At 39.9% G+C, this 23,219-nt stretch overlaps 1 protein-coding gene across 7 annotated transcripts in view; it reads left to right on the top strand.

Annotated features, from left to right (window-relative positions):
• Positions 1-1,923: 1,923 nt before the first annotated feature.
• Positions 1,924-23,219, top strand: part of TMEM241 (transmembrane protein 241) — a 90,739-nt gene continuing 69,443 nt past the window's right edge. For 6 of the 7 annotated variants that reach the window (XR_008235394.1, XM_052788489.1, XM_052788494.1 and 3 more), the window contains exons 1-10: positions 1,924-2,085; positions 4,435-4,481; positions 7,065-7,142; positions 11,529-11,610; positions 14,852-14,929; positions 16,320-16,345; positions 17,786-17,837; positions 19,002-19,050; positions 21,078-21,123; positions 22,118-22,153. Coding sequence is in view for 6 of the 7 variants with exons in the window: in XM_052788489.1 (XP_052644449.1) it covers positions 2,014-2,085; positions 4,435-4,481; positions 7,065-7,142; positions 11,529-11,610; positions 14,852-14,929; positions 16,320-16,345; positions 17,786-17,837; positions 19,002-19,050; positions 21,078-21,123; positions 22,118-22,153 (566 nt within the window). In the remaining variant the exon portion in view is untranslated. The remainder of the gene's footprint in view (positions 2,086-4,434; positions 4,482-7,064; positions 7,143-11,528; positions 11,611-14,851; positions 14,930-16,319; positions 16,346-17,785; positions 17,838-19,001; positions 19,051-21,077; positions 21,124-22,117; positions 22,154-23,219) is intronic. The other variant, XM_052788492.1, reaches the window with a different exon arrangement.

Below are 23,219 nucleotides of genomic sequence, written 5' to 3'. Positions count from 1 at the left end.
GCTTTGAACTGAATTATATTAGGAAGAAATGTTCTGTAAAATAACATGTAAACAAAATCATTTGCCACACATTCACATCTCCTAATAAAAATAGTTTAAAAAATCTAGACAGAGTGGAAACTTCCCTTCATATTACTCAAAATAATTCCAAAGCTGTATAGCGATTACTTATTATGTAATTCAAGGTAGTCATGATAAACCACATTGGCAGAAATTTCTATCTTCATTCTTAATGCCTCACTGGAAGTGGCTTATAAGAATTCAAACCCACCTCTGCATTTTGCTGTAGGAAGATGTATCATCTTTGCCTGAGTTTCCCACTTTTAATAAGAAATACTGCAAGAAACACAGATATCACTGTAATATTTTACATTAAAATGATAGTCCACTAAAACAAAAAGTCAAAAGTATTCTTATCACATGCTTACATTAGTCTTTGTAGATACCTGTAAACTTTCCTTATTCTTTTTTAAAGCTTTACAGACTGAATTTTTGGCACAATGCAAAGCATACCTTTGTTTGCAAAATACGCATTTGACACGCTTACATAAACACATGCTCCAAAGTGGAAATGCTGTATCACCTACCCTGCCATCTCTATCGCATCCATTACAGCAGCATGTCAGTGATCTCTGTAGGCCTGGACGGACCAAACCTTTCAACACCGGAAATCTGACATCTGGTTTGGGCCACCTCCTTACAAACCAGCTAGGATTGCGTCTGATGGACCAAAATGCTTGAATTTGACTTGGTGCGGTGGAGACCGTTCAGCTGTTGTGCTCTGCTGACTTTGTCTTCTGAGGCTGAACACAGCAGGTTAGACAGGCTCATTTTATGGGCTGGATTTGGCCTCTGGTCTACCGGTTAGTGCCCCCCTCGGCCCCCAGTTTAGGCCACACTCAGTTCCTTATTTACGCTGCTTTGCTCTGTCCTCTAAAAATAGGGTGTATGTGTACAGAGCGAGCCCCACACTTTGCATTACTTGAGCAAAGTCAAGGTGAGAACTGCAGAGATAGGGCCTTGTTAATACCAGATCTGGGAAGAACGAGGCTTACCTAGGCCATAATAAAAGAACGCCCAGTAACTGTGACTAGGCGGGTCACGTCTTTCACCGCTTCTCTACCTCCCTGGGATATTTATAGTTTACATGTCACCCATGAATCATAGAATCATAGAATAGTTTGGGTTGGAAGGGACCTTTCAAGGTCATCTAGTCCAACCCCCCTGCAATGAGCAGGGACATCTTCAGCTAGATCAGGTTGCTCAGAGCCCTGTCCAACCTGGCCTTGAATGTTCCCAGGGATGGGGCATCTACCACCTCTCTGGGCAACCTGTTCCAGTGTTTCACCACCCTCATCATAGAAAATGTCTTCCTTCTATCTAGGCTAAATCTACCCTCTTTTACGTTAAAACCATTACCCCTTGTCCTATCGCAACAGGGCCTACTAAAAAGTCTGTCTCCATCTTTCTTATAAGCCCCTTTCATATATCGAAAGGCTGCAGTAAGGTCTCCCCGGAGCCTTCTCTTCTCCAGGCTGAACAACCCCAACTCTCTCAGCCTGTCCTCACAGGAGAGGTGTTCCATCCCTCTGATCATTTTTGTGGCCCTCCTCTGGACCCGCTCCAAGAGGCCCATGTCTTCCCTGTGCTGAGGACCCCAGAGCTGGAGGCAGCACTCCAGCTGGGGTCTCACCAGAGCGGAGCAGAGGGGCAGAATCCCCCCCCTCGACCCGCTGGCCACGCTGCTCTGGATGCAGCCCAGGGCACGGCTGGCTTTCTGGGCTGCGAGCGCACGTTGCCGCCTCACGCCCGGCTTCACGCCGGCCCCCCTCGGCGGGGACACGCTCCACCGCTGCCAGGCGGCAGCAACGGCCCTTTAAGGAGGCGGCGCCCGGCGGCGGGCGCCCGCTGCCCATTGGGGCGGCGGCGGCGCGACGTGTCGCTGCGATGGCCGCCGCCGCTGCCGGCCGGGCCCGCGCACCGAGGCGTTCGCGGCGGGGCGTGCGGTGACAGATGTATTTGAAGAGGCCGGCGGGCGGCCTCGCCTTCTGCCTCTTCTACCTGGCGTCCTGCTTCACCAACAAGGTGAGGGCGGGCGCGGAGCCTCCCCAGTCTCGGAGGGGCCGGGGCCGGGCGAGGCGGAGGGAAATGCGGGGGCGCTGGGCAGTTGATCCGCTGTGGCAGGAGCCGCGCCTGAGAGGGCGAGGTAAGTGCGAAGGGACCCAGAAGAAGGAGGAGGAGGAGGGACGGTGCCCTCTGCTTGCCTTGCCCTGCTGAGGGAGAGCCGCCGGGTCAGCTCCTCCCGGAGGAGGGCCACCCCACGAGTGACACCCCCCCACCCCCCCCGCGTTTCAGCCCAAAGGCCCACCGCCGCCCTCCCCCAGTGTGCCCTGGAGATTGAGAATACAGCTGTCTTCCACCGGTCTCGTTTTAGTCAGCGTGTGACATCTTTACCTTTCCACGACATAACGCGTTTCAGTACTGGCAGATTGAGGAGAGTAAAAGGCTGACATTACGTTATTCAAGTGTTAGTTATAGAGGCAGAAATTATGCTGCTTTGAAACCATCGGTGATGCTGAATACATTTCATTATTGGGTACCTAGCAACCACTGAATGCAAAGTCATTCCCAAAAGAAGATCTGTTAACTGGAACAATAATACCAAGTATCCAAGGGAGAAATGTGAAATATTCAAAGTGTTATAGCAGTAGTGAAACAAACATTAACTCCCAGTTGTTAACTTTGACAGTTTAATTAACCTGCAAATTGAGGACAAGAAGTCTGTTTTCCACTGTTCAACTTAATCACCTGTTGGTATTGCTGAAATGCCTAAGCAGAAGTAGGCCGAAGATGGCTAAATTGTGAATAAAATTCTATAGTTTAAACATAGTTTGAAGTAGTTTTTTCACTGTGGGAGGAGGAGATAGAGTAATCACTCCTTGCTGCCCTATTTATTAGGAAGTGTGTCTGTGTTTCTGTTGCAGGTTTCTGAAAGAAAAGATGTTTTTGAAGCAATCAGGGTATGGATTTCCTGGGGGGGAGGGTTAGAGGAAAGCAGCATTTCAGAGGTGAAAATTAAATCTCTTCTCAGCACTGGCCACTAGTTTCTGTTCCAAGGTACACTTGTCTTTAAGGATGCCCAGAAGTAGACTGAAGTCCAGATGTGAAGCAAAGCTCATAGGGAGAGAGAATATACTTGGTTTTACAGACTTCTAGGAGCAATGATTAATAAAACAGAAAGGGGCTAGTAGAGCTGCCAGATTGCATTATGCGTTGCGAAACGTTCTTGGCTTAACTGTACTTGAGAAGAAGTTGGAAGGACTTTGACATAGGGTCTCCATTTTCAAACCTGAATGTAGGTTTTAGTGTAATAAAGTTAAAAATAACCAGAATATAGACCTTCCAGTTGTTGCAGGTGGTATGTAAATGCAAGTGGGGGTATGGACATGTGCAGGTAAATCATCCTGATTTAAAATCTGTGTGGCTGTTCTGACAAGTGTATGTGTAACATGACCTGTTGTGAATCAACAAGCCTTGTCTCTGTATATTGATGCCAGGTTCTTAGCGACACCCCCCTACACCTAAAAACTGGACCTTGCAAAGTGCTCAGCACAGTTTCCTCTCTCTGTTGAAAGCTTTCAGCTTCTCCTTTTGCCTTTGACGGCTTCTGCTGGCTCCTGGAAGGAATGGCAGATACCTTTCCTTTCCTCTGAGGAAGCTTCAGTCATACTTCTCCTTTGCAGAAATAGTGTTTATAGACTTAATTATGGGAAGTTGTTAGGTCCTGATATATGTATTGAAAGGCATATGTATTTCTGCCTCATATTTGCATATATACATATATAGTGGGAAAAGACACTAGCATCCATACGCGCAGACTCTGACAAAGCATGCTAAAGCAATGATGCAGGCGCTTTGCTTTTTTACCCCGTACATTACATCTCCAAAGGGCTTTATGGACTGCTTAATATTTTACACATAATGGTGTATAAACAGAATGTTAGGTCTCTAAGATGAATTAATCAGAAGACGATTATGTTAAGATTATTGGTCTTGGTTGTGCCACAGGTTGCCCCTGTGGTATGATATGATTTTAAATGACAAGTGCTTGTGTCTTTTTGTTCCTGTTAATCTTTTTCCCATTCAGTGTGATGCATGTAGTGTGCTCAGAAAGTGAAAGAGCAATTCAGAAGGTGGCCTTCTCTCCATTGTTCACTGTGTCCACTCCATACTTCATGTACTTCAGTGTCTGCTACCTTCCACAGTGACTGGGACAGCATTCTGGTGTGGGAAGAGATATTACCAAAGTTTTTTTTCTTTTTATTTTTCTTCATTTTGGTAGAAACTTTTTGTGTTTTGTTGCTCTTGTGATTGTTTGTTAATGTTGTAAGCTGTAGGTGTTTGATGTCCATTAATTTGGTATTTGTTTTCCAGTATGTCCTGTCTGTCCTGAAATTTACCTACCCTACCCTTTTTCAAGGGTAAGTACCATTTTAAGAATACAGTTGTTTGAAAAATTACTTTAATCAGTAAATGTCTTGCTATTCCGTGCTGAAGCTAACTTTAGTACCTCTTGTCATTACTGGCTTTTGCTTTCTAGAGAACATACTTCATGAAGCCTTAGTAAAGCATTCATTAATGTGTCTTGGTTAGTTTTCAATTATCATGGTGGTGATGTAATTAAGATATATAGACTCCATAATTTCTCATTTTTCTGAAAGTCTTATACTTCAGCATAGAAAAGTAGCAATTATAGTACAGCCTGTCTTCTTTGGAAATGGCAGTCATGGATAATGTGCCGTTGTGGTGTATTCTTTCACTATGCTAATGAAAACCAACCTTAAACCCATCTTTAGGCATACACAAATACCATGTTGCTTATTTTCATGCTTAGCCTTTGTTGTAACCCTGCATCACAAATCACTATCATATCTTAATGATTGTAATGAGAAATCTAATGTTTTGTCAAGTGTCCATATATACCATCAGTGCTGTTAATAATTTGTGAGACATTTAGTGAAAATCTGGCCTCTTTGAGTCAAGACTTCCCCCATTTGTTCTTTTGAGATAATGGTAAAATCTGCAGACACTGGATGTCTTTAATTCCTCTATTGCTGCTTAGCATGGCTTATATTCTTGCCTGACTTGCAGCCCCAGGACTGCGACCAACTCTAGGAATAATTGCCTTGGGAATCTCCATTTTCTTTGAGCGTACTTGATTCTAGTAAATATGCAACACACACACAGACTGTCTCTTGGACAAGGCTTTTATCGTATGGGGAAAGGGGTTTGGGTAATGTATGTAAAATACAAGTGTGGTAAATCAACAGTAAAAAAGCGTATTTCAACAGCAAGCAACTGCCTTATGGTATCTGTGTTACCACAGTTATTTCCTTTTTCTATAATTTGGAAATGCATCTCAGCATCTTAATATTTTTCCATAAGTTCTGGATTTTAAAAGTGAACTTTCCTTGAAAATTATTAAGTGGCTCAGATGCACTTTCATTTAGAGGTATGACAGATGAGCAAAGGAGGAAAAGAATGTTATTCTCAGTTCATGCTGTTATTGTTCGTTGTCATTGTTTTTGTTCCCTATATAATCTAAGACTATATTGCATAGTGCTAAGCATCTGGAACTGTTAGTAACTTCAACTTCTGTCCTTAAAACATGAGACAAGAGGAAATTCTTCCCAATAAAGTTGATGGGAATTCATCACTGGCTTGGAATAGAGCACAGTCAAGCCTGCAGCAAATATCAGGGATATCTGGCTTTTAAGCTCTTGCATGCTCCTCATCTAAAAAAGATTAAGTGAGCTGTGGTACTAGCATTGAGTATTTGTCATACCCATGTGCACAATGAGCTCGGTCTTCTCTGACACTGTCCAACTGTATGTAATACTGCGTAGAGTGAATGTTTATTTGCATATGTGTGAGAGATTTTAAATAATTCCTTAAATGCATTGCAATGAATGGGAATAATAAATAAAATCACTTCTATACCTGTTACAGATGTTAATGTGATTTAACACTGTAATACAGTATCTCTGAACTATGCTAGATGTTCAAGGATTTTCACCCAAGAAACATGGAACACTTCTCTGAAAACCACTAGCTTAAGGAATAAGGAAGCTAATAACTTTTTTAAAGCTTAAAAAAAAAAAAAATCAGTGTGCATCACTACTCATTTTAAGTTACCTGCAAGCATTTCTAATGCCTTACATACTATTTCCATAATAGACTGAGGAACACCTTTATGGTAAGATAAGTCATTAGATAGATACATCAATGCAGAATGTATGTAATTTTTATATACCTTTTTAATGAGAAAACCACAGTATTGTGCTTTATATGAAAGGTTATCTGGCTGTAAAGGTGTTTTCTCTAGAGGCTTTGAATCAGAGCTTCATGCAGCATAATGATGTTATTGTTGATGACACTTCACTTCGTGCTTGCTACACAAAATATAGCGGGGGGGGGGGGGAAGGCAGTCTGAATTCGAGGGAGTTTGTCATCTAAGCCTAGCGTGAATAACCATGGGAAGTCATAGAGCTGATGTTTGAAACTACTAGGACTACAATACGTCATCCTAAGGGCTTATTACTTCAGCCGAAGCGAGTCTTTGAATCCTGAAATCATGTTTATTTGTTCTAACAATAACAGTTTATATATGAAAAGATACTCATCTCTTGTCACAAACCCTGCCTCACTTGCATCTTCAGATCATCATGGCTGTAACATCACTATTATTATTGTAAACCTTGTGTGGGAAGAGATGATAAAACAGGGATTCTGTAATGCGACTAAGGTAATTGTGGTAGATGGTAATTTACAAAACATTTGAAACAAGAGGTGGAAGAACTGGAGTACTAGAAAGTTTGGAGGAAATGAAGGCCGACAAAAATGAAAGATTTGAAGAGGAATAGTGGCATCCCTGGAAACCTAGGGAAACGGTAGATAACTAGAGTCATGGGTGTGCTGTGAGAAATTCTGTGGATTCTAAGGACATGGTCCACATGGTTAAAAAGGACAAACGATTTAGAGATGCTGTTTTGTTTCTGTTTCAGGTGGCAGACATTAGTGGGTGGACTTCTGCTTCATGTCTCCTGGAAGCTGGGCTGGGTGGAGATAAATTTGTGTTCGAGGTACTGTGGGGTTTTCAGTATCTGCTAAATACTTATTTTCTGTAGCTGGGTTATGGCATAGTTAAGTCGTTGGTGGAAGTAACTAACTTGCGAAAATATAAGTAGTGGGGGTTGTGAGTTTGTATGTGTTCTGCTCCACAGGTGGGGGAGAGATCTTGTGTTTTAGTCTAATGAATGTTTAATGACACAGACTTCAACTGATTACTAATATAAAGTGGATTCAATTTAACCTTGGTAAGACAATCAAAAAAGCATAGCCCCTAGTGAAAACTATAAGGATAATTTATCCAACCATCTGTCCACATCTCTTCCCTGGATTATTTTATAGTATTACAAGAGAAACCTTAGTAATGTTAGTTAAGAGCACTGACATACCCTTCCCCAAAACGTCAGTGCAGTGAAGTCCACAAATGTGATCTGCCTTTTTCTCTAAGAAGTGTGTCCCATAAATGAGAATCATCCACCCTTGTCTAACTGTAGCATTTATAACCGCACAGCAAGAGCAGCCACTGCAGTACAGGATTGGTATAATAATCAGACTCCAAATTAAAAGGTGCTTTGTAGACAAAGGTCATCTGCTTGAACTGAGTGTGACGGCAACTCAGAAGAGTCATCCAGCATACTGTACTGTGCTCAGGTGGATCCATTCTGCGCTATGGAATGTAGCATATCTTTTTTATTTCGCAAAATGTTATAATTTAGAAGATGTGTGCCCACAGCAATTGTTGAACCTCCATCTCTGGAGGTATTCAGAACCTCACTGGACAATGACCTGAGTAATGTGACTTGACTCTGAAGCTGGGGAGGATTGGACTAGATGATTGCCAGAGTTCCCTTCTACTGTAACTTTTTTCAGTGATTCTGTATTAGCAAGTGACAGCTGATGAATTTTCTGTTTAGGATTCAAACAGTTGACTTGCAAAACTGAATCTCCTCATTTGGAATGAAATCCTGCATGTATGTCAGAAGAACCAGGCTAAGTTCTATTTTAATGTCCATGCAAGTGACTACATCACCACTGAAACTTAAGTCAAGTTGTAAATGGACACAGAATTTAACTTCCTATCTTTTATCTGCAGTGTAGATAAAATGAAGATATTGGTTTAAAAGCTGTCAATGATATTGGTAGAGGCAGGATTAGGGTCTAAACCTTCCTTTAGGGGCAGTTACTGATATTATTATCAAATGTATATTGTTTATGCAGATTTTGTCTTCACAGAAGAGTCTAAAGGACAAAGGAACACAGCCATCAGTAATGTCCTTTTTAGTTCAACTTTTCGTCACTAGATGATTACTTTTGCTTTAAATCATGAAATTAAAGAAGTTGAATCTTTTTTTCCAGCCTGGAAAAGATATTTTCGTTTTTTCAAAACTTGGACGACATTAAAGAAAATACTGAACAAGAACCATTTTCTGTTGTTGAAGAGGATGTTTTTATCTAAAAAAAGTTTTGGTGAAAAATTAGTTCGTGTTTTGACTTCAGGCCACTAGATGTCAGCACACGATAGGAAAAGTGATTATATCTTCAGAAACCTCTTAATTAGTTTAGCTAATACAAAACGCCTTTTCTAGAATAGACCTAATGAAATTACCAGAATTAATTTACATGTTTTGGCTATAATTCAACCAACTACCTAAGCATGAGTTTAAATCTGTCTTTCTTCAGAAGAATTAGGCACATGCTTTAATGCTTTGCTGAACTGGACTTGTAGCATGTATCTCCTATATTAAAAAACAACCAACCAACCAACCACCAAACACCCCCCTGCCCCAACCAACCAACCAACTCCCCAACAAACAAACATAATGTCTCAAAGCTTCTGTCTACCACTTCCTCTCAAGCTCTTTCCCCCTCCAAAGGTGAAGACATTTCCCCCCCTCTTACAGAATATTGGTCTCTGAATCTATCTGGGTTTGTTTGGGGTTTTTTTTGGTGTATGTGTAGGATACTTAAGAATACCACATCTAGTCCCCAGTCTTGTCATGCTTCAAATAATAAACTGCTACTCATTTGTTTGTTTATTTCCACAAAGTTTCAGTATTTCTGTCATGTGGACTGATCTTATATGCTTTCTGAGCCAGTTCAGATTATCCCAAAGTGTCTCAGGAAAATAATTTTATTACATAGAGATCATCACCCTTTGTCTAAAGTCAGGAATATTAGCTCCACAATGAAGACCAAATAAAAATGTATTTCTTAGAGTATTTTGTCTTAGATTTTTGGGGATATCCTGCTTTTCATCTGCTTCCCCCCAGTATTCCCAGCTGTAAGGGACTCTGTCACCACCATCGTTGCTTCTAAAGGGTGAATGGTGACTGTTTGCAAAATCTGTATCCAAAGCAAGGGCCCTGTGGAGTGCAGAGGAATATGTGTAGCACCTGCATAATGCTTCCAGTGCTGTGATCTGCCACCCAGCTTCTGCCTAACCTCTGTAGGCACATAAGTCCTCTGTGTTCTAGTTGGCATTTCTTGTAGTGCTGAATTTTCCCCACAGCTAAGCAGCACCTCAGAGCCTTGCTTAAACCAAAGCTCCAAAGTGTGGTTCAGGGGAAGCTACCCATTGACTTGAGTGGGCTTTGGAACTAGCCCTACGACTACAAGCTCATCAGTTCTTTTATGTCACTGAGCTTTCCTGGTTTGCGTGTATATCACTGTATTGCCAACATAAGAAGCTACTAATTGGTACAAGACAGATTGTTGGTGCTGACACATTACATCAAATATCCATTCATTCTTTTTCAGTCCTGAAATTCCCACTTGGCAGCATAAAATTCTACCCTTACATCATGGAAAAAGCATCTGAAGTCCTTTTCCATTGTACTTCACAGTATTGCATTGGAGGTGAAGATATATATTTGGGATTCCTAGAATTTAGTGGTGGGGAACATGAAAGAGTGTTATGTTCTAAATGAAAATTCAGTTTTCATCATGTGTTCCTTTGATCTTTCCAGCCCTCCTTTCTTTTATTTCCTCCCCCTTTCTTCCATTTGTGGCAGTTCCAATAGGGCGGGGCTATTTTTGTTGGTGTCTGATGTGAACTTGTTGGTAATGAGGTATGACAGTTTTAGATCCTGGTCTTGGTAAAATTCCAGTTGAAGTCAATAACCTTAAAAGGAACAGTGTTTTTATAAAAAATGGTGGTGACTACCCCCAAAAACCAGAGGAAATATTTATGCCAGTGAAAAGATCTAAAGATTTTTCTATTTTTGTTACCCTGGGTTTTTGATCAAGTATCTTAGGAAATTATGTATAAAAAAAAAAAGAAACATGATGTTTAGGTTTTTTTCCTTGTCTGTGTTTACATGAATCTTTAAGCATGTTTTATCTTCATTCAGACTGTTTAGATTTCATCGTTTAGAGGTCTGTTTTTCTTGTGTTCCATGAAATATGGTAGTGTAGTGGTACCTATAACTATCTTTTAACTCTTGCATGCTAGTTGGAAGTGTAATCCAAATTAAGGCACTACAAGCAGTTTGGTTTCGTTTTGAGAACCAGCATTATTCACTGACATTTTCTTGAATTTAGTTCAAAGCTTGGGAAGAGTGAATGGGGGTAGCAGTGTCTTCAGTCCTGGGAAGCCTTTGGATCAGGCCTTTAGATCACTGCTACTCCTTTCTTCCCTTGCTCAAAATCATACGTTATTGTCTCTGAAATTTACCACCTACTGATCCCTTTTTCCCCTTAAGTACCAAGATCAAAAAGGAAAAGTGTGAATTCTGAAGCCCCTTCTCACAATTGAAACCTGACCCTACTGCAATAACCATAGCTAAAAAAATATCAGATCAATCTGTGATGATTTCATTCCTCCATTAGTTGTCAAACTGCCTCTAGGAGTTTGGCTTAGTCAAAGGAATATCATTAGGAAATCTCAAGAGACAGGCTCCCACAGAGACAATCTGATCTTTAGGAAGAATGTCTTTGTAAATCTGGCTGAGAAATGAATGCGTGGGTGGGCAAGTGTATTTGTACATAGTGAAAATTTGTGCTGTCTGTGCAAGTACTCCATTTTATGCCTTCATTTGTCAGTTTTTCTTCCTTTTACAGTGCATCAAGGAAATTAGTTGAAATTTCTCTCCCTTAAAACCAATAGGAGTAATTGCTATGAAACAAACAATTTTGCAGGGAGAGGAGCCAGGGAAAGAGTAAAAGAAAGAAAATATATCTGCAGATAGCTCCTATCTGGGATCAGATGAAGTGATTAATTTCTGTCTCAGATTTCTTTACTATGTGGAAGGAATACTGAACAATCAGACAATGAATTTAATATGCACACCTTTGAAATACATGTACATGTATACATGTTATTATATTCCTTGCAGGCAACTGTTGCTGACTGTATGTAAACAGAATGTGGTGAAGTAATGGGGTTTTAATTGTTTTCACAGGTCTGAAATCCTGTCATGGCTTCCTGCTTCAATACTGTTTGTTGGCATTATTTATGCTGGCTCTAGGGCACTGTCTAGATTGGTAAGAAACACACAAGTAGAAGTCAGTTCTTTATTACCTCTACTTTATGAACAAAGAACGTTCCCTTCATACAAGGTGTTTAATGCTGTTCCTGGGTTGCGGGGGAAAGAAGGGAGGAGGGGTTTAAATAATACATACATTGCTAATGGTGCTAGAGCAGCAGTCCAATCCTATGAAGTGTAGAGCAGTATCAAAAAGCACTTCTGTGACAGTTCAAAGCACTCAGCATCCCTCCAGAGTACTCAGTGTTTTGCAGAACAGATCTTCAGTGGTCTGAGTTGTGCAAGTAGGGAAGAAGCTGAAGAAGATACTAGCTGTAACTTTGCAAAAGGGGGAATGGGGCTGTGGGATCTGTGGGAAATCCTTCCAGGAAAACGGTGAAGACCATTTCAGTGAGAGGCTTTTGATGCTTTACAGGATTTGAAAAAATAAATTGAAAGTTGGAAAGAGATTATGGGAAGGGTTAGATTAATCAGTTTTATCATCCATTTGAATCACAGTAACCTACCAAATGTTTAGAGGATATCAAATCTGCTTTCCTTGAAGTTGAATGCTTTTTACTTAAATGATCCAGTTTTTTAAAAAAAAAAAAAAAAAAAAAAGAGTGACATGAATTTTTAAAAAACAGCAATGTCTTACTGCTGTTATGCAGTCTGCAAGGCCAGATTCTGCCCTAGTTCCCTTCTGCATTTTGTCAATGCATCTTAATCTAATTCCAGAGCCAGCTCGCTCCTGCCAGCTCCTAAACCCCAAGAAGGATCAAAAGGGAATTTTTGACAAGATTCTGCTTGTAGTGATCCCTTGAACATCCTGGTGGAGAGGTAGGGCAGAAAAGGACAGAAGATCTCTGTTCTCACAAACAAGGCTGGGGGCCTCATCTTGGACCCAAGTGACCTTTGCAAAGCAGAGGTCTGTGCTCAGAAGCCCCATGCCTCCAGATTAGCTCTGTCTCAGGGTGATTGCATTTACTTCCTCTTGGTTCTTTGTCAAAGCAAGTTCTGTTGGGCTTCCCCGGTGTAAACTGAGCAAAGATCCCTAAGGAGAGGCCTGTCTGGAAACAGTAATAAAGCCTTGGCAGCAGCATGTTTTCTGCCTGCTTACCTGGGAGGTGGACTAGGTATGAAAGACATCCTCTTTGCTATTTCTTCTTACTTCCTAGTCATCCTGTAAGTTACCTTGTTTCCCTCCTGTCCCTGCTCTGGTCATTCAAGAATGAGATGCACTGGAGTGGTAGAGGGGCTGTGAATGGTTTTGATTTGTATCCCAAACCTTTCTTAAGGAGCATCTCCCATTTCTGAATGGCTTTTTATTGTACATGAATGGGGATTTAGAGGCCTAATTCTGTGGCCATTTTAGGAGGAAAGACAAAAGGACAAGTAGCGTTAGGCCATAGTTACTGTGTAATGCCTTGTACTGGGGCTAAATTCAATCCTACATAGAAGCTTTACTTACAATAACTTTGCGTAGAACAATTTTATGACACAGTGAGAAGGAAAATGGACTCTTCCAAACTCGCGCCTGAATTGGCTTACCTCAGCGGTGTATTTGAATTAAGTGGGTTTATTCCTAAAGCAGAAATTACATGCACTTTTTTGATCAAAGCCAGGGAGACCCACTTTCAAACACTCCTGTATACTGGCAGGGCTACAATCTTAATATCTGTTTGTGCCTCACCCTAGAGGTGCTGGCAGTCTCCCCTGCCCAGGAGTTCAGGGCTGGAACTGGAGGAGGACTGCTTAGCTCTGGACTGTGATACATTAACAGAAGTATGCAGAGCTGCGAGGGGAGGTTTGTACAGAGTCTATTCACCCTGCCTGCCCAACCAGTAAACCTTTCTTTTCGTAAGCATTAAGTGCACTCACAAATTTAAGAAATACATCAAAGACAATAGACATATGGAGAAGGTTAACTGGGCTAGGCAAACTGGAGCCATTGTTGGCTCCAAAACACATTTGGAAGAGCCAAAAGCAGGCGGGAGGAAAGAAAAACCCAGTAAATTGGCTTCACAAAAGGAATAATGTAAATTCTGCTGTCAACTTTCCTTGGGTATAGTTATTTCTTGTATTTCCTATTACTGTGTCAGGCTCAGGATGCTTATGTTAGATACTTATGGTTTTATGTTCTCAGTTGTCTAGGAACAGGGTTGAGAATTGGTTTTCAGAATTGGTGAAGCTGAGACTGACAACTTCATGCCAGTTGTGTTTGTGTGATTTTCATTCCTTGCTAATTTAGAGGTGTTAAAATTTATCTTGGTGTAACTGTTGTGTTTATGGATCCACCCAAGTTGTCATTATGACTTAAAACGTTTAATTAGCGATGCTTATCCAGCTTTATGGGAATGAAAAGAAAAATCCAGAAAATACAGATTTCTGAATACAAAGTAAAATTTAAGAGATATTTGCTGCTTATATCACCTGACACTTAAAAGGCATGGACATCACTGAGAAATTAACTCATTCTCTACTCATGTGATGTAAATACTATACACAAGTGGGGAAATACTGCTTCCTAAAACTGCCTTAGTCTTTAGATTATCTTAATCGGAGCAGAGAATTGCTTCTGTTTCAACTGTCTTAGAGACCAGGGATCTGATTTGGAGGAAGTACTATGAACCACTAATTCTGGTTGGGTTTGCCTGGGGCAATGGGTGTTTGATTCATTATGGTTATCATTGGGGTTTGTTTCTTAATGATTTCATGTTGGGATGGTGTCCAGATACCTCAGTAGGTATAATTTCAATATCACTTGTGTATGAACTTCTACATTTCTACCCTAATTTCGGGCAGCTCTTCCTAACAGTAACTGAAAGCAATCATCTAAAATCATCTTGCCCATAATGCTGTTGCTAGGAGTCACACTGTATTCTTAGTACCAGTAGACAGAGATGGGAAGACTAATGAGAACTGTTTACTGTGGAGGCTGCAGATATTTGAACAGAAAGGCAAAACTAGAGGCAGAAATCTGGAGTAAATCTCACTGAGGTAGCTGTGTACAAACAAACCGACTGCGCACTCAAAAGTGGGAGAAGCAGCAAGCAGAGTCTACAATTAAAGATGCCTGTGCCATGTAATAGTGATTGGAATGGGTCTAAGTCCCTTTTAGGAGATGGGTTTACGCTTAAAAAACAAAACAAAACCACAAACCACAAACATGGGACAGCTGTCCCTAAGATGAGTGCCCCTTCCTATGTATGTCACTGTTCGGGGTTGATTTGGGCGTTTTTGTTCTCTCCCAATGGCAGCCAATCCCGGTGTTCCTCACTGTTCACAACGCAGCAGAAGTTATAACCTGTGGGTTCCAGAAGTTTGTGCAGAAAGAGGTAATCGATATGTTAATTGATACATTCAAGGTACCTCCTGCCCTATAATTGCCCTATAACAAGACACCTAATTTCTTTTAATACGGGCATTAGTGCCATGTGCTTTTTTAGTCTTGCTGTGATAGCTAGTCATTAACGAGACCCAGAGAGAGCTTTGCTGTTGACAAGTACCTATATTGATGTTCTCTTTTGCTCTTTTCCCCTTTAGTTGATGAAACACTGCAAATGTGTATCGACAGTTTTATCTGCATTTTTAAGACTGGCTTGGTCCTGCTTGTTTTTTCCGTCTGAAAATTAATATCGCCTCTCTCTCATGCCCCATGTAAGAATCTCATTGTTTGAGCTGAGAGGGAGGAGGACTGGGTCCTTAGATCTAACCAGTATAATATATCTGGTATTTGATGTATTGTATGATTATAGACAGATCACATCTCCACATGAAATGCTGGAAAAAGTGCATTTTTTGATTTGTTTTGAATGCTTGAGAATCTGTCCCAAGACCTATTAAAGTCAGGAGAGTAATTCCTGCTCCCTTTAGTAAGAGCTGGGTTTGTTTCTCACAAACTGCATTGGGGATCCTTCTTTTTAGGCTATGAAATGCTTTTCTAATTGACCAGAGAGCTGCTGTGTGAGGTAACACTGGGAAATCATTCATCACAAAGTCATTTCTACAGTGGCCCCTGTCTTGCTGTCAAGGGATCTTCCATTCACTACCTCTGTCGTGTATATAGAAGACATATAAATGGCCCATGTTTGCTACTCCTAACAAACTGAAGAGGTCACTGAGATTATGCCTAAGGGACATAGCAGTGTGTACCATGGCATGTCCCTGTGGTATTGTACTCTGATCAGTGTCCCTGTCAAAGTGTTTCATATTTTCCTTCTAGTTCACGTTTATGTCTCCTCTCTTTGAAAACAAAAGCACTATGGACAAGGATAATGCAAACGCAGGTCTTGCTGGAAAGCTTCAGGAGAATAATTTTGGACCAAAGGATTGGGAAACGCTCATGAGTTTAGACCAAGACTGTTTTGGCTGGGGTAGTACCTAATTAATTAAGAATACTTAATATAGTTTTGATATAGTTCAAGTTAAGTTTGAGGACCAGGTATAGAGTTCATGTCTGGTTTCAGGTTTACCTGCTGGCAAGTAATCTGAAAATAAAAATCAAGTTGAAGTAGGCTAATCTGTAGTCCTGGTTCTTTTTTTCAAACTAAATTTGCTAAGCAGTGCTCAAACATAATGGGCTGTTGAATGTTGCTCACTGGATTTTTAATGTGTTTGGTGCAGTAAGATCAGCTGTTATCACTTTCCTGTTTTTGGAAGGGGAAAGCACTATTTCACCATTTTTATTTCTAAATTTAAATTTTTTTAATCATTCTTTTTTTACAGCAGACCTCTCATCTGAAAGTCTGTAGGTAAGCTTTTAAAACTGCTCAGATTCAGATTCAGACTTGTTTTGGCTCCAGCTTCTGTATTTGGTTCAGATAATGGCACACCAAAACAATGAAGAATGTAAGGCACATTCCCATGGGCGGTGAGCCTAAATTGCAACATAGGAGTAATTAAATATTTTTAAAATGTATTTTCTTTTATTTTTTTTAACAGTTGCTTAAATAGATACATTTTTTTCCTCTGTATAAAAATAAAAAAAGCCAGAAGGCCAGTCTTCTGAATAACAAAGCAGTGCTTGTAAGTATGTTTTTGGAAAGGAGATAGAAATCAGGTTTGAAGTTCCAGTGGTTAATCTTAAACAGTAAGAGAAAGATAATTAATGTGATAGAAAATAGCTAAAAATGCCTTTCCTAAGAAAGAAAAGGTGAGTGATATCCAGTTCTGCTAGAATCATTCATATTAAGCTACACAACCTACCAACTCTTGTTGGCCCTAGTTGTTTAGGCTTCAAAAAGGAGATAGAAAGGGACAAACAGAAGTCGGCCAGTCATGTATTAAAAGTTTCATTCTTCTCCGCCATTGCCTTGAAAAACACATATTTACTGTCCTCCACATTCTGTAATCTTTTAGCTGTACTTAGAGTGGGTAATGTTGGGTTATTATTTAGTGTACTTAGAGGCACCATTTTCCTAAGTTCTTCCCGTTTTTTCTATTATCTGACTTACTGTGGTCTTGTTTTCACCACTGAATTATTGTCAAGGATACCAGGTTTTTTATCATCTTTATTCTGTCTTTTCGTATGCCCCTAGAGAGCGAGAAAGTAAGCTGCAAAAGCAAATGTTTGTTTTTATTAATAGTGACAGAAATTCTGTCCACAGAAATTCCACATCAGTGTATTCAGTGTAGCCTGTAGAAATACTGACTCAGCCACAGGTTAAGAATTTATTTAGTCCAAGCCAGTGGACTAGGGGGGGACTTGTGCTGTCCTTAAGCCATTTCTAGTGTAATACCACTCACTCCCACTTTGCTGTGTGTTCTGGAGTTACACCATAACTTTTAATGGAGTCACCTTTGCTGGAATTGTTGTAACAGGCAATTCACCTTAATGAAAGGACTTTTTGGTAGCCATTCAAAGCCAGAAATTGATTGATTTTGGCTTTCTGAAGCAGCCTAGGGAAGCCAGATGGCAAGTGAAGAATGATATTCCCTACCAAAAAACTTGTTTTCATCACTGCTGAGATATTTCATGCTGCTTCTCTTCTCATACAACTTCGCTGTGTATGACTTACAAAGAATGTATGATGTAAAACTTAATTTTGGTGGCAGAAATTACTTTTAAAATATGGAATAAAAATTAAACAAATGAAATGTCAGTGTAAAATTGAGTGGAATTGCCTATACTTTGCTGAGAGTACCAATCCAGCTTACGAGCTTTTGGTCTTGTTTGGTTCTTTTCTCCACAGTGTGCTGTTCCTCCTGGTAGCAGCAGTGTGCCTTCCTTTGTGTGACACACAGGTGAGCTCTGCTTTGTAAAGCAGCTCTAGTTAGACCTTGATGTTTGACATCTTGTTGACATATGAGGGATGCAGCTTTTACTTGTAAGCTAGGGTGGGATTCCTGTGAAGGAATTGTAAATGCTGCCTATTGCTGTGTTGTAGTCTTGCTGGTTTTAATGCATGTGCATCATGGTAAAACCTCTGAGCAGTGCGGACATACAGCTCTTTGGTGAAGGTGGTGGCTGGAGAAACCACGGTTTAACTTCTTACAGGGCTTAGAGCAAATCACTTAGGTTTGAATTAACTGCATGTACTTTCAGGAAGTTCCTAAATTAGCTTTGTAATCACTTGACACGCTTTCTGTAGCTACTGGAGAAAGGAGGTACCTCCAGAAGTGCTCAGTCCAGCAAAGATCTATTCCTTGGAGGTGCTTTTCTCTTTTGGAGACTTAGGAAGGCCTCTTCCTTGTTTTAGATACTTTAGGTAATATCTGAAGTCAGGTGGGATGAATCTGTGAACTTGTCTGAATGCATCTGATTAAATGTAGCCATCAGAAGTGTTCCACCTGTGCTGGCTCCCTTGATAGTCCGTGGTGCAGAGCAGGAACTTCTGGTGTATAATTCACCTCCCCTGAAAGCAGACATCTAAAATACGCCAGGTGAATTCCTCTCAAAAATGTTTATTTTTCCCCACTGATTGTGAAGAGAGCCTACCTTGCTCAGACACAGATGTCTGTTTAAAGCACTCTTTTGGATACTCTGTGGATAGTCGGAGCCTTGGGGAGAGAGACTGCTTAGCTGCTGCTGGAGCTGAGAGGGGAAAGGAGACAAGACAAAAACCTTAGTGATGTTCCTCTGATCCTCTTGCCCCTCCCTGACTGCCAATACAAGACTAAACAGACTGGGGTCCATATGCTCAGATTGTTTTAAATGGTGTACATATCTGAAAGAAATAGAGCTATTCTCGCCAAGACTAGCTGAGAGCCTGAGTAGCTGGCATATATGAGGTCTCTAAGTGGGACAGGAAAAACTTTGGTCTTCCTAGTCTTCTTTAGCTGTATTCTCTTTCTTTGTAGCATAGCTCCCACTCGCTGTACTTGCTTTGTGAAGCTAACTTCAGGGAAATAGTGATATGTATGTTTACATGAACGTACTTTTATTTATGTAGATGTTCTTTATTGCAGTTTGATCCAAACGGTTATTTATGGGCTCTAATTCACTTGATCTGTGTTGGTAAGTAATTTTCTTTTGGAAAAAAAATTAGGAAGAGTAAACGTGTTGGAGAAATCAGCTTTATTATGAAGTTACTGATATTTAAGGTTCTTCATTTAAGAAACACTTAGAATGAAGAAGCTCAGTATATATAAGAAAGTGCATTCCTTTTATAGCTTTTACGTTGAAAACTACAACAGAATAAACTAGATATTGCAGTCAGTTCACAGTGGATGAGAAAATGGACATACAATTTTAATCAACACTAAGCTTTTCTGGGAGTTTCTGATGGCTGCCTACTAAGAGACACTTCTTTCTGAGGGGAGAAGAAACATAAAAAAAACCAAGCAATAACTTGTAGTTGGAGCTTTATTGCACACACTGATTTTATTTAAAAACTGACAAAAAATATTATATTCTAAAATATCGTGGAATATGCTCCCAGAGGAATGATGTAGAAATGGTGGGGTTTTTTATGCAGTCATATGCATTTTTAAAAAATTTTAACCATGAGTTGCATAACCTGTCAGGTTTTCTTTTGTCATTTTCAGACTAAACATTGATTTGGATAAATCGTAGCTCTTTCCTGAAAAGCTAGAAACAGTTAGACCCAGAAAATCTGAAGAAAACAAGAGTAGTAATTTTTAACTAGGAGATTTTTGGAGCATTAGGCTAGATAATAAGGGACTTGTATTTGGTTCTTAGCTGTCCTATAGACTTAGTGAGTGACTCATTCATGTGTTAAGTCTTGTCGGCAAATTAGGATGATTCCTTCTTTATTTTGTCTATTCATACTGTAAAATTTTCAGGGCAGAGGTAATGTGTTTATATGCATTTGTGTCTAGGGAGGTCTAGAGATCACATTCTAAAATGTTGTTAACATACAAATAAGAAATAGTATAATTATTTTTTTTCCTTTAGGAAATGTTATATGGTAAACATTTGCTCATTTAGATAAAACAAAAAGCTAAGGATTTTTCACTTCAAATACTTGTTTGCTGTAACGAGTGATGTTATTGCTTTCTCAAAGCCAAGAGGTCTCATTTGTAAAGCAGTGCTAGGCCATGGAGGTGGAAAACTGCTTAGAGAGTCTTCAGGAGGCCTCTTCTGTGTGCTTGAAACATGTAGGAAGTGCCAACATAACGTTTATGCTCAAAATATAGCTCCTTTCCATTTCTCTTGTTTTTGAGAGAAAGTTGTTGATACAAGGGTTGAGATTTTGTTGTGTAATTAGATTTCTTATCAGCTGACACAGAATAAAGATGCTGTAAGAAAGGACAAACAGATGAACTAACATAACACAGGGTTATTCAAGACAGAGCATTAGAGAAAGGACATGTGTTCTACCCTTCAGCTTGTCTAACGGAGGCAGAATCGAGGACTCCTATTACATAGTGTTCTACTGGATTTGCTTTTCATGTTCTGGTTTTCTCTGTGAATCAAAAAAAACCCCAAAGCCTTGAAGAAAGGGTCTGAAAAAATACAGCCTGAAGCTGTATTGTTCCTCCCTTGAGTGCTTAAAGCTTTTCCCAGAATAGAAATGGGAGCTAACCAAGAGGCGGGTAGGTCAAGAATGTAAAGAACCTGGATGCCGTAGAGCTGAGAGAACTCTAAACAGGAAAGATGGCTCAGAGCCAACAGCTGTAGGGGTCTACATAGATGAACACATCATAGAAGTTACCCAGAAAATGGGGTGGGCTGAAGAACCCATTCTGAGATGCTTTTCTTTATGTATTTACACACACGTACACACACGCGCGCGCGCACACACACACACTCCTTTGCAGCTAGCCATGAGCTAGTTGTCTCTTTTACAGAAGGAGTAGCAGAAACAAATAGCATGACAGTACTCTGAGATGATAACACTTTTGAAAACCATTAATTTGAAGTGATAGGTTCATTTTACTCATAGTTTAGTGTCCTTTGTGCCGTGTTGCTAAACTGTAATTCAGAGGGGTTCCACGTCTGCTGGTACCAGGGCCAAATAAGCCGTTGTTTGTCAGAATGATTGCATGTTATGGCAATTACACATGTCATTTCAATTACAGGGGCTTACAAAGTATTTCACAAGTTATGGAAACCTAGCTCTTTAAGGTAATGTGTTTTCATATTCTTTTAAAAAGAAAGAGATTGCTATCAAAGAGGGTTAGAGACACTTCTGTGTAGCAGTCAGGTAAACTGTAGGGATCTCTACATTATCAGCATGGGCTGGGCCACTCTTGCTTAATCGTTAATGACTTTTCTTGCAAGAGGAGCCTTATTTATTGTTGATAACAATAGCATGTGGTTATTGATAGTTATACTGCTAACTCAAACACTGAATTAGTTTTAAACAGTGTATTATCAAAGGGTGATGACTCAGTCCTGGAAAAAGAACCCCTAATTACTGGCATAGGCATTAAGAGGAAATGTTAGTTTGTGTTAGTCTTGAAAGCTGCATGGTTTGAATCTGTCAGTATCTCCCTTTGCGACACAGTCTCAGAAGTGTTTAGCAGCTGGTGACTTGCCACAGGACTGGAATGGCTGAGTACCTTAAAAACCTTGAAACCTTCCACTAATCCCATGTACGTGTTAGAACTTCAGCCAGACAATAGTTGTTTTGAAAGCAGGTGGCTTACATGTTCACAGCGTCTATAATCTGCACTTGTCTGTATGGATGGAGGTGGATATGTTGCCACTGCATATTACGTATATGTACATAATACATGCGTGTATAGAATATGGATAAGCTCATTTATTTCAAAACCATTTTCCATCTCTGTTTAAAGGGTCTAAATTTTAGTCAGTCTCACTTTTATCTTCACTTTAAATGAGACTCCCACTGACATAGTAACAACAGAAATAGTGTGTAAATTAATATGCTGATTAATGTATTGATAATATTATAATATTAATAGATTGTGGTTAGAATGTATATAATTATAATATAATGTTAGTATTACCTAATTATAACATTGTGTCATGTATTATATAATACTAATATTATGTAATATTACAGTGTTATAATACTATTTAATATACTGATCTTTTATACCAAATGAACTGCATTACTAAAAGATGACCTTTTTTTCTTTCCCTCCTCTCCCAGTGATCTGGACCAACAGTACATCAACTATGTATTCAGGTAAAATGAATAAGCCTTTGATACACCGTAGCTGGCTTTATGTGGTATATGTTTTCATTTTCAACCGTGGCTTGTTTAGGAAACCCATAGCTACCACTACTTAAATGTATTTATTTAGCAGGACTTTCACTGGAAGAACAGTGCTAAGCTGAATGGCTTAGCAGCTGAATTTTTTGGGCTCTGGTTATAGGTAGACATGCCAATATACACCTGGGGAGGTAACGAGGTGTTAATTATGAATATTTTAATCACCATGTGCACAAGTGATATATCATTTCCAGAAATAATATTTACAGAGTAACTCCCTGGCAATACCCCACTTCAGAAAATAAAAGTTATACAAAATTGCCAGAAGGGGAGGTAGTGATTACAAAAGTACGATGTGCAAAGCACGTGAGCAGTAACTGATTAGTGGGATTGAGTAATTGAGACCTTCGGTTGTTTTTCTGATTTGGAGGTATAAAAGTGGGTTGTTATTTTGTAGTTAGTGAAAGAGCTCGAGTCACTGATGAGACTCCCCTGTGTTTTTTTTATTATTAAAAAAACCCCCAACCCCCAAAACCAGTCCTTTCCTTAAAGAGCCATATAAGCCAGAACATTCAGTATGCATGGCTTCCGCTAGAGACTTTACTAGATCCTCCTCCATCCATAATCACATCTTGTATATGTTGACTTCTTTTCTTGGAATGGTAGCTAAAGTTGTATGGGAACACTATGGAGTACAGATACTAAGTTCTAAGAAAGAATGTTCAAAAGGAATGAAAGGGAGCAGAAGTTAGGAAAAAGCATAACAAAACTGAAGTTGTGTTTGTCCATTTGGTTAGATGGATGTGTGCTCTTGTCTGACCACGTTAAGATACTTGATAGGAACACACCAGGGACTCCAGTGTAGGACAGTTACTTCACTTCAATTCCCATTTATCTTGTGAGCATCATCAACATGATAATACTGTGTATCTCTTTCTATCTTAGTTCAATCAAATCTCCTGTTTCCATAAATAAGTAATGCAGGCCTCTGATTTTGCGTTTGTATGATTCCAGTATCTATTTACCAGGGTCCCATGCA

The sequence above is a fragment of the Harpia harpyja genome, chromosome 5 (assembly GCF_026419915.1).
Source record: "Harpia harpyja isolate bHarHar1 chromosome 5, bHarHar1 primary haplotype, whole genome shotgun sequence".
NCBI classification, from domain to species: domain Eukaryota; kingdom Metazoa; phylum Chordata; class Aves; order Accipitriformes; family Accipitridae; genus Harpia; species Harpia harpyja.
The sequence above is the reverse complement of the archived record's forward strand: the minus strand, read 5'-3'. Positions and strand labels throughout refer to the sequence as shown.